General features: G+C 35.4%; 1 protein-coding gene across 2 annotated transcripts in view; it reads right to left on the reverse strand.

Moving 5' to 3' along the window:
- The window catches only part of LOC138704298 (NPC intracellular cholesterol transporter 2-like), a 37,780-nt gene that overhangs the window by 8,270 nt on the left and 17,086 nt on the right, over positions 1-12,424 (reverse strand). For both annotated transcript variants that reach the window (XM_069832163.1, XM_069832162.1), the window contains exon 3: positions 12,267-12,377. In XM_069832163.1, the coding sequence (XP_069688264.1) occupies positions 12,267-12,377 (111 nt within the window). The remainder of the gene's footprint in view (positions 1-12,266; positions 12,378-12,424) is intronic.

Consider the following 12,424-nt stretch of genomic DNA (forward strand, 5'->3'; position numbering starts at 1 on the left):
TCCAAAGTCTTAAGAAACTAGTATGCCTATATCGTTGTTAATATTGAAAAATGTGCTGTAACTTATCCTTTTAGTTAAGCTAACGTTCCATAATTAAAGGTGGTTTATATTATACGCCTTCACTCTGTCATATAACTGTGTAATAATTTTGTTGTTACCATGTAGAAAACAATTTAAAGCATTCAGATAATTCCATTAAGAAGGCAAGTTCACAAATCCATTTTTTCATTCTTCACTTATGATACAGACTTTTCTTCTTCCTCCGTGAACGATGATGTTTTCTCCCTCAGTTCAAAGAACCTATTCAATAATTTGCCACGACTAAGTCACCGTACTTTACTATAATATGACAGATCGCCTTACTCGCTATTGCATTCATCAAGAAAGACTTAAATTGACAATGAGCGAGACTTTTCGATATAATTGTGTTGGTAGTTTTTCCAACTGGACTACTTCTATAACACTATTTTGATTTGTTTTGCACATGATTTTTGTTGGTGTATAATGTAGTGAATAGAAATAACTTCATGGGGTACATTAACGCTTTTCACTTCGTCCCTTAGAGAGATTGGCTTTCGGAATGGTTTTATTTACATTCTACAGTATTCTGTAGATTATGCAGAGCCGGAGTTAGGTATAGTGCCGCTCCTAGGCAGTGCTAGATTTTGCCGTCCCCAAATCCCACAAACAGTTTATAGAGAGCTATTATACAGGTGACGTTCAGTTAAAGTTATTTTTAAATGAAATGTTACAATTCAGAAAACAAAATGTTAAATGTTATGATTTATTTAACGACGCTCGTAACTGCAGAGGTTATATCAGCTTCGCCGGACGTGCTGGAATTTTGTCCCGCAGGAGTTCTTTTACATGCCAGTAAATCTACTGACAGGAGCCTGTCGCATTTAAGCACACTTAAATGCCATCGACCTGGCCCGGGATCGAACCCGCAACCTTGGGCATAGAAGGCCAGCGCTATACCAACTCGCCAACCAGGCCGACTTCAGAAAACAGTACATTACTGAAATCAAAATATATGCATCTTACTTGTGAATTATAAAGACTTTCTTCGGACTTTCTTCACAGAAAAAGCAATGATGGTATTATCAAAGTCGATCTGACGAAGCATATCAGACTCGAAGCAAAGAAACATAATACTCAAACTTATTCATTGTTGAAACAAAATTTATTTTTGAAAGGCAGGCTGTGTTTTTTTTAAGTATGGTTTCTGTTGGTGTATAATTTTTACGAGTATTTCTTACTTCGACAGGAGTATAAAATAAATTGAAAAATAAACTCCAACTCTTTACAGAATAAACCTTTCAAATCGAATTACGAGTATATAGTGAACATACTGAAAAGGATTAAATAGTATCGTTCATGATATAGGCTAGTGTTTCTTAAACTTTTTTGAAGTGGGGACCACTTTTTTAAGTCAGAACAGTTCCGAGGACCACCTTACTCTTGTTCCCTTTGAAAGCAAAGCATATTTTAATACCAGTATATTTTAAAACAGAATTAATTAATTAAAATTAATTTACTTCGTTTAACTTTACATTAGTATTAACTAATTAAGTTAATGTTAATAGAAAAAAAATTCATTTTAAATTTTTAATAAATCAAGGTATTAGAGTTTGGACAATCTTTAAATGAATGAATGAATGAATAAATAAATAAAATGTTGGTATTCTCATTAATGAGATTGATAAGCCTGCCGATTCTTGCGCAGTTGTTCTATATTTTGATATATGCCAGTAAGCTTAAGTCAGAGATCGTTACATACATAGAGTCGATTTCGGTACTTTGTTTTTATTAGAGTTAGTGATGAAAACCCTTTCGCACACAGATACGTAAAAGCAAACTGAATTATAATCTGTAAAGCACCACTGTACAGTTCAATATATTCTCTTTTCACTTGTGTTGAGGTCCAGAAATTAACCATACTTTCTGCTTGGAATTTCATTTTAAGTCGAGAGTTCAATTAACTTTTCTCTTTCACTCAACGAAAGTTTGTTATTTTCAATATCAAGGGATCGCGAACCCATGAAAATTCGTCATATTTACATGGAAAATAAGTTTCAAATTGTGACCTCAGAGTTTCGAGATGCGAACGTATGTCATTGCATAATTTTCTTTCCAATAACGAAATCATTTTCAATCAAAGAAGACTCTAAGGGTCGGAAATAGTGAAAAAACCTCTGTTTTACGGATCTGACCCACAAACCAAGTTTCCTCCCGAACACTTTTTTCTCATACAGTCAAAGAATTACCTTGTAGAGAGAGATTTAGTTCGTTTAGTTTTGAGAATATATCTGGAGGATATTCCAATGTACTTAGCCACATGTCGTCAGCTGATGTGCAGGGAAAAGATGGCGAGAAACACCATGTTCATAGTGCTTTAAATCCCTCTTTTTATCTGAGAGTAGAGTGGGAATTCGGTAGACAGGTAGGTTAATAAATTTCATAAAATGTCAGTACTGGGAGTAAAAGTGAAAGGTGACTGTCATGTGTCATTTCCAAACTCTGAGATTTTCAGATAGTGTGATACGCAATTCGTTTGAATTTGATTTTTTCTTCTGTCCTTTTTGAAGAACCACAAGGGCAGACCTCGGGGACACAGGTGGTCCAAGGACCATAGTTTGAGAAACGCTGATATAGGCTATTATATTGTGAATGTAACTGAAAGTTGTGGTTACTATTCATAGCGATAAATAGCTAATAAACAACAATATGCAATTTGATTTTCAACACTGCATTCTTGTTCATACAAGCAGTTAAATTTAAGTAGTTTCATAGTATAATAATGTGATACCGGCATTACAATATAACTATGCAGCTGGACATTTTCCTTTCACTTTTGCCACGACCGCGACAATGTGATAACAAAACAATATCTGACTTCCACAAGGTGTTCAAGAAGAAACTTCAGAAAAGATTTACCAACATGTGTTTTAAAAATAAATTTCATTGTAAAATAAAAATGAAAAAGGGAGAGAAAGAGAGAGAGAGAGAGAGAGAGAGAAAATGCCGCCCCCTGGAAATTGCCGCCCTAGGCAAGTGTCTAAGTTACCTAGGCCTGAATCCGGCACAGAGCCTATGTGTATATTTGCAACGTTTGTTGTGTTTTAATCGACATACAGAAAGTTGTTTTGCCATTGGTTTTGCCATTGCGGGTATGAGGAATGTTGTTAATGTTATTTTCATCCCCTCTGTTCGTCTCTCTTCACTCTACAGACATACCATGTTTATGGTTTATGACTACTGTATATTTCGTGTTCTTTCTAGAGTTCTGTTAACAGAATTTGTCTATAAATAGCCACAACCACTACGAAAATCATCATTAGTATTTCAGTTCCATAGATATGGACGTCAAAGCCAAAGTAATTGCACTGCTAAAGGAAGGCCGATTTAGCATGGCTCGAGCTGGAGAACGCTATAGAGTTGCGACTAGAACAGCGTCCAGGTGGTGGGCGCAGTATCAAGAGCGAGGTTACGTAACTCATAAACCTGGTAGTTGAAGACCCAAGGCATCAACACCACAACAAGATCTTATGTTAATAGAACGTTCGAGGCGCTTTCATTTTATACTTCCAAAATATTTGTGGCCGGCAGGGAATTTCCTGCTTCCAACAGAACGCCAGTAAAAGGCTCAATAGTGCCAACGTTGTGCTGAGAAGAACAGCGGTGAAGGAAGTTCTGACTGAAGACCATCGAATCGATCGTGTCACATTTTGTCGAATTCATAGAACTATCCATGGAAAGAGGTCATCTTTTTGGATGATATGTTTATGAACTATAGCAGGCCAGTGCACGTATATCGACCGAAACAATCCAAGAGATTTGACCCTGAATATTTGTGGTCCAGAGACAACGCAGTGGTCGTTTGTCCGTGTCGGTGGGGTACGGATTTCTGGTTATGGTGGCGGTGCACTATGGAGGATTCATAGGCATATGAATGACATCAGTACACCAATAAACTGGAAAATGTGATGCTACCTAGTGTTCGTGTGTTTAAGCCCGAAAACAAAATAAAATTCCAACATGACTTGTCTTCGGTACACACATGCGTCGCCGTGCAGCGGTGGTTCAACATTCACAGGGACGATGTCGAGAGGTTCCATGGGTACCAAGAATTCCTGACTTAAATTCCATAGAAAATGTGTGTACGGAAGTGCAACGCAATGTTAATGTGTAACTACAGAGTCGGTGTCCTAGGATTGCAGATGAATTGAACCAGTGTGTGGAAAAAGGGAATAACTACACTGTTTTGCTAAATTGAACTGAGATAGCCATTTTGTTCCTCAATGATAGACCCATTGGATGAGCTGAAAAAGGGAATATTACTAACATTCTTACCCACGTAAAATCTCATGTCTCTTTTGTGTGGAGTGGAAGAAGGAAATAACTTCTGTAGTAGTTCCCTTTTCCACTCAATACTGTTCTATTACAGCTAATATTGGAAATTTTTTATAATAAACTAATAATAAGCTACAGGAAGTAACTCATACATGTAAACAAAGGGGAAATGTTGTTGGGTTATTATTCGACTACATGCAGAACTTGTCACTTTCCTTTATTCGTGTACAGGAGATGTTTTATCTTCACAAGCTTTGGATATATGTACATACAGTATTCTGTATTCATAATCTTTCTAACAACAATGCATTGAAACTGCCACAGATTAACCGAACAGTAAAGCAGGAAAAATTAATTACCATAATTGCATAAAAACACCTTTTCCAAAGCTTCCTTAGTACCGTACCGTGTTACAAAATATCTGTAGATGCAGTAACTAATGTTTGTGTCATTATTACAGTTATCTTTAAATAACTTGAAAATGATTAGACATATCTCAAAACGAATTGCACCACTGTTTTTCTCAGAAAATTTCAGATGATTTTGAGTACTTATATGACCCCCTTTCCATTTAAAATTTGAAAGGTGCATTCAAAATGGCGACTTTTGAGATAGCTGAGAGCTAGAATCGAATGTGTCACTGGAATAGCATTTGGTTTTACAAATACTGGTAACACCTATAACAATCGAAAATCAAGCATATGGAAGATATATATATATATATATATATATATATATATATGGTTCCAGACTTTTGATTCACCCTGTATATTTTTTTCTATAAAATTGTAATGTGGAAGTCGTTATTAACCTGTTTAATCATCTATATACATTTTTAAAGAAGGAAAAAACTGGAGGAGAGGCTAGGAAGCTAATAAACAGGGAAAGGATTTATATGTAAATACATATTTACTTATAAAGCTAATATAATTTATATTTTGCATTATCTTTATGTTTCACAATGTGTAGGGTTGAAAAATCCTACTTCTATTTTCCATATTTTTCCATATTTTAGAGTTTAGTACATATTTTCGTTAATTTCCATATATTTTCCATATTTCATATAAAACAGTCCATATTATATTAGGTTTAAAAATAAAACAAAACAAAATTCCATTAACTTTTAAAAATACATTTCAACAATAGAGATTTAAACACATGTTCAGTAATCCCTTTAACATCAGAGTTATTTGAAAATTAGCAGTCCTATCAACAATGGGAAAGTAAGTTACAAAACTGTATTAATTTAATTTAAAATTTTTAACAGACTTCAGTTGTGCAGCTCAACAGTTAAATGCCAGTCAGAGTACACATAGGTTCAGTTTTGTAAATCATACTATAAAGACGGTAAATATGCCAAAAGTACGTCATTCAGTCAATTTAAAATCAAAACTAACAAGTTACATTTCAGAATTTAAAGAAGATGGTTTATCAACTGACAATAAAATATTATTTTGTAATTTGTGTCAGTGTGCAGTATCATCTACACAAAAGTTCCTGGTGCAACAACACATTACAACTAGTAAACATCAGGCCAACAAACAACTAAATTCCAAGCAGAGACAATTGTTTTTAACACAACCAACAACATCGAATGTAAGATCTGAGTTTAACATCGACCTGTGCCGTTCTCTCATCTCTGCTGATATTCCTCTCTACAAACTAAAGAATAAGGTCTTCAGGGAATTCCTTGAAAAATATACTCAACATACAATCCCGGATGAGTCAACACTTAGGAAGACGTATGCTCCATCCATCTACGATGAGACAATACAGAAGATAAGAGATGAAATTAAAGATAGTTCAATTTGGGTTTCCATTGATGAGACTCCCGACAAAGAAGGTAGACTTGTTGGTAATGTAGTTATCGGTTTGTTAAGTGAACAATATTCTGAACGAATTCTTTTACATTGTGATGTTCTAGAAAAGTGCAATAACAAAACTATAGTTAAACTGTTCAACGAAGCTATGGGTATCCTGTGGCCAAAGTGTATTATGTACGATAATGTGTTATTCTTTATTAGCGATGCTGCCCCTTATATGGTCAAAGCTGGACAAGCATTATCTGTTGTATATCCTAAATTGACTCATTTTACTTGTGTGGCGCATGCATTTCATCGTGTGGCAGAAGTGGTCAGAGACAATTTCCCTAAAGTAGATTTGTTGATTTCATCAGTGAAAAAAGTATTTCTCAAAGCTCCCAGTAGAGTTAACGTGTTGAAAGAAATGTACCCTGAAATTCCATTGCCACCAAAGCCAATTTTAACTAGATGGGGTACATGGCTAGAAGCAGTTGAATATTATGCCGAACATATAGACTCTATTAACAATGTTCTCCTTGCATTGGACTCTGAAGATGCAGTCTCAATTGATACTGCGAAAACAGTTACCTGTGACATAAGTGTGAAGAATGACTTAGCTCACATTCAGCATACATTTTCATGCATCATAAAAACGCTCAAAAGTCTCCAAAATAGGCACCTTTCACTATCTGAAAGTTTTGAAATTATAAATAGTACTGTGGAACAACTGAATCGTGGTAGAGGTAAAGTTGCAGATGCAGTAAGAGCTAAGGTGGACACTGTACTTTCAAAAAACCCTGGATATGAAGAACTACAAAAGGCTGTTGCTGTGATGAGTGGTGAATCAACAGTGAAGATTAACTTGGACTTATCCCCAGCAGACATTGTGAAATTGAATTATGTACCAGTTACTTCTTGTGACGTCGAACGCTCTTTTAGTCAGTATAAATCTATCCTCAGAGACAATAGAAGAAGATTCACTTTTCAGCACTTGAAAGAAATGTTTGTAACCTATTGTTATGGTAACAGACAATAAAAATTGTGTTTTGTTGAAACTACATTGGAAGATAAGGTACGTCCATTATATTTTTTGTTTAGTTTGATTAAAATGTACCAATATTTAACGTACATAGTCATTTTTTTATAATTTTAAGTCCATATTTAATTCCATATTTTGGTAAAAATCCATATTTAATTCCATATTTTGGTAAAAATAACTACATATATATTTACATATTTCATATATTTTTAGTCCATATAAATCCGTTCCCTGCTAATAAAGTATCTGTATGATTATTGAGTGGAAAAAGGAAATAAGTTTTAAAATTTAAAACAATTGTATACAAATATTAACAAGGCATAGAGCTAAGTTTGTTAATAATATATATATTACAAACACTAGTGAACATTTTTACTGTTGACAACATTTAAATCAAACTTAACAGAAAAGCTGTAGAAAGTTTTTTTTCTTTCCTGAAAAGTTGAGTTCAAAGTATTCATAAACCAGTGTCAGCGTGACGTGACGTGACGTGACGTGACGTGGCGTGGCGTGGCGTGGCGTGGCGTGGCGTGGCGTGGCGTGGCGTGGCGTGACGTGACGTGACGTGATGTGATTCCTGTTTAGCACGCTCGTAGCCCGGGCTAGGGAAATGTCTATGAATAGCACCCTGTAGCTTTAATAATAGAATAAATAAATAGGTTCTAGTAAACACTAGAATCACTTATATAATCAAACGTTTTCCTAAATTGCACAAAAATTATTTCTAACTAACAAATCTATTTGTGTTTCTCTTCCCTCATTACTAATTATTTACCGAAAGTAATTTATAGGTATTTATTTATTTCAATCGAACTGAATGTTCACTTATATAATTTGTATTGGATTACCTTAATCAATTTATATTTATTCTACTTTAACTAACTGTTCACGTCTATATCATCTTACCATTAAGTTCGTATGTATTGTATCTATCTCAATTATGTTTACTCTTCGTCGTATGTTTTGCCAGGAAGATATTAAAGTAAAAAAAAAACATAAATAAACGAAGTACCGTATGTCTATAGAGTAAAGAGAGACGAACAGAGGAGTTGATAATGAAATCAGTAACATTCCTCATACTGGTAAAAACAATGAAATAAATTTCTGTACATCGACAAAAACACGAGAGTTTCAACCTTATAGAATGTGAACAGAAACAGTACTAAAGCCTTTCTCTCCTAGTCCAGCAACTTCGAGTAAACAGTACTCTGTACTGTGATAATCACAACAAAACCGGCATAAGTAACATTACGAGTTTTGCTGTTCATCGGCCAGTTTTTTCTTCCGTAACTGTACCTGTCTGATTCTACTCCCGCAGTTGCACGCATCATAGAAAATATTGTCCCTCCCATTGAGGGTTAAACGCGCAGTAGCGCTCAGAAAGAGGTTAAACGCCCGGACCTGGGAGTGTGTTGATGTAAATCATAAATATGGTATATAGTATAACATGAGCTATAACTCAACAGATATTTGTTTCCGGACACATTTTTATAGCAACTTTTTTTCTAGTTCAGAACTATAGGCCTACTATCTCCTATAAAAATATGCGACACTTTTTAAGCACCCTGTATATATATCATACATTAATAAATTAAGATTTGGGTCCTACATTATATAAATAATACAAAATATATTATCATTTATATCAATACTTAGAGTATTTTATATTTCTTCTACAGTTTTTCTTCAATAAACACAATAGAATATCTAGCACCGTACAGAAGACTTGCTGCGCCAGCTGCAATTATTATCTAACTTGATCATGCCAGAAGGAGATAGCGCCAGACTTTCCTCAACGCTGTGTACACGGCGGCGCAAGGATCGTTTTGCAAGCCAGAAGTCATTTGTGCGCTTTTTCCTCATAGCCTCTACAATCTAGCAGCTCGCTGTGCAGTTTACACGGTGCAATAGTGACCTTGCGCTGGAAATTCATTGCAATGGACAGAAAACTTGCTCCGTGGACAAGTACAGCGAATAATAGATAATTAGAACTTATTCTTTTGCAAATGTGGTCAATGAAGATTAAAAATAGGAGAGGTCCTACAGTTGAGCTCTGCGGCACACCACACATAATATTAAATGGATCAGAGAGAATAATAATAATAATAATAATAATAATAATAATAATAATAATAATAATAATAATGTTACTGAATTATCAATAACCAATGAAGTATAAAATTGAAGAGTGAATTTATTTGTTGGAAGATTACGCAAAGGAAAACATTCACAGAAAATTTACGCGCAAATCTCCGAATGCGTTCAACATTATGCAGCTTGATTAAGGGATTTTGGCCTCTGCAAAAAGTAAATAGATAGACTACGAGCGAGTTACTCGTCACTACTGGTGGGCTGGGTCGCACAGGTCAGGCCGCACAGTCATAACAGCTAACACTTCATTGATAGTCAGCAATGATAATAATATTCAACATTTCCGATGACTGATGTTAGCTATTTGAGATGTCGGCGTACTGTAATCTTGTCGCTCTGGGATTGTTTACGTACTGGGATTTTTGTTCTCTGTTTTATAAGTCTGTATGTCGAGATATTTTACGTCTCATAGCACAGACACACACGTACTGTAATCTCATAGAATGTTTTGTAATCAAGAAAAATGATCTTTATATGTTAAGTATACTGTGATCTCTGAATTAAACTAATTTTATTATTTTGTTTATTTTGGTACACGCAAGGGCACGTATTCTTCAGGCATAATACTAATAAGTCTATTAAATAAATGTTTAGAGCAATTCCTGTACATACACTTAAACTGACAATATTGTTATTTGAGAAGCATTTATTTGAAAATATAAATAATAGCCGCTCCACTGAGTAAAACACGACTTGTGCTTGCGTCCGCCACTGACTCATCCTCGCGCTCCCGTGCTCCGAGAGCCAGTTCGGGGCAGTTCCCTTGGACAAGCCTACTCTAGCATATGCCATTAGTAGGGCTGAAGAAAAGTATTGGTATCAGGGTAGTAACTATATACATTTTTTAAAAAATGCGTCGCGTTGCCGAGTGTCTCTACCTTCTGTAAGGAGCAGAGAGAGTGAACATTCGACTCCCTCATTAGTAGACCTGCTTAAGTGACGTGAAGTTATATCAAAATGCCGAAACAAAAATCAAACAAAGAACAGATAATAAGGCGACTGAATTCAGATCATAGGGAAAATGTATTTGACTTAATTGATAAGAATGGTATTTTTTGTAAATATAATGTTTGTTCCGAGTTAATTAATTTGAAACATAAGTAATCCTGTAAAATGTAAATTCTATTATGAGTTCATTCATACTGAGCGGACTGTACAAACAGTCGCTACCGCAACTATCGAGCGTGCACACAAGCATTTTGTAAACACAGAACTCTATACTTGCTTTTTTGAAAGATGGGACATGACAGTTAAGCGGCCGAACTTGGAACTACAGCGCTATGTTGCCAATATAGACTACCACGCTGCCAGCTGATGGAAGCTAGCAATTAACGTTAAGATGGCTGACGTTAAAACATTCATTGGCAATTGACGCGAAGGTAAGAAAACAATACAAAAATCGACAGAGAATCAAAGACGGAACGTATCAACACTAACATTGTGTGCACAATGAATGTCGCCAAGAGAGCTATTAAGCACTCGCCATGTGGGAACGGTAAGTTTGGCAACTCAACCGTTGTTACCATAGCAACAGGCCTACCACGCTATGTGACATTCAGTTGTTTTTTCGATCGCAGCGCTCCTGTCATGTCCCATCTTAAAAAAAAACAAGTATAAGTAGGATGCAATCTAGCCTATAATCGATACCTTTTTTCAGCCCTAGCCATTAGGGAAGTCCAGGAAAACTGAGAGAGTTTGGAATTGAAGGGGTTACATCAGCTGCTTGTTTATGCGGATGACATGAATATGGTAGCAGAAAATCCACAAACGATTAGGGAAAACACGAAAATTTTACTTGAAGCAAATAATGAGATAGATTTGGAAGTAAATCCCGGAAAGACAAAGTATAATATGATTATGTCTTCTGACCAGAACATAGTCCGAAATGGAAATATAAAAATTGGAAATTTATTTAACTTTTAAAAGGTGGAAAAATTCAAATACCTTGGAGCAACAGTAACATATATAAATAACACTCAAGAGGAAATTAAATGCAGAATGATTATGGGAAATGACTGCTATTATTCGGTTGAGAAGCTTTTGCCATCCAGTTTGCTTTTAAAAAAACTGAAAGAATGTATAAAAAACAGTTACATTATCGATGTTCTGTATGGTTGTGAAACTTGGACTCTCACCATGAAAGAGGAAAAGAGGTTAAAGGTATTCGAGAATAGAGTGCTTAGGAAAATATTTTGGGCTAAGAAGGATGAAGTTGCAGGAAAATTGAGGAAGTTACACAACGTAGAACTGTACGCATTGTATTCTTCACATAACATAATTAGGAACATTAAATCCAGACGTTTGAGATGAGAAGGGCACGTAGCACTTATGGGAGAATCCAGAATTGCATATGGAGTGTTAGTTGGAATACCTGAGGGAAAAAAGACCTTTGGAGAGGCCGAGACTTAGATAGGAGGATAATATTAAAATGAATTTGAGGGAGGTGGGATATGATGATGGGAAATGGATTAATCTTGCTCAGGATAGGGACCGATGGCGGCAATGGACCTCCGGGTTCTCTGAAAGCCATTTGTAAGTATGTTAAGTATAGTTAATATAATTGAGAATGTGGGTTGAAGAAATCTGTAATTTTATTCCTTCTCCATTTTATGAAATATTGCGTCTATGAACCATTCTTAGGTTTTCCTTAACACTAACAAATATAAATGACACTCTAGAAGAAATTAAATTTAGAATGAATATGGGAAATGCCTGCTATTATTCGGTTGAGAAGTTTTTTCCATTCAGTCTGCTTAAAAAAAAACTGAAAGTTAGAATTTATAAAACGGTTATATTATCGATTGTTCTGCATGGTTATGAAACTTGGACTCTCACCTTATTAAAGAGATAAAACACAAAATATACATATGTCTGTGTACTAAGGTCACCAATCCGCGATGGGTAGCATTTGGTTAACTCACCGGGCACAAAGTCCACCTGGACTGTGGCATTCTTCCCGCGCACAAAGTAGCATAAATATTGCGTACAGTTGGCAGCCCTGAACTTCAGAGGAGGTTTCTCCATATTAGGACCTGAAAGCGCAAGTTTACAGTCAGTATTAACTCCTTCCATTGTGTTA

The sequence above is a fragment of the Periplaneta americana genome, chromosome 8 (genome assembly GCF_040183065.1).
Source record: "Periplaneta americana isolate PAMFEO1 chromosome 8, P.americana_PAMFEO1_priV1, whole genome shotgun sequence".
NCBI classification, from domain to species: domain Eukaryota; kingdom Metazoa; phylum Arthropoda; class Insecta; order Blattodea; family Blattidae; genus Periplaneta; species Periplaneta americana.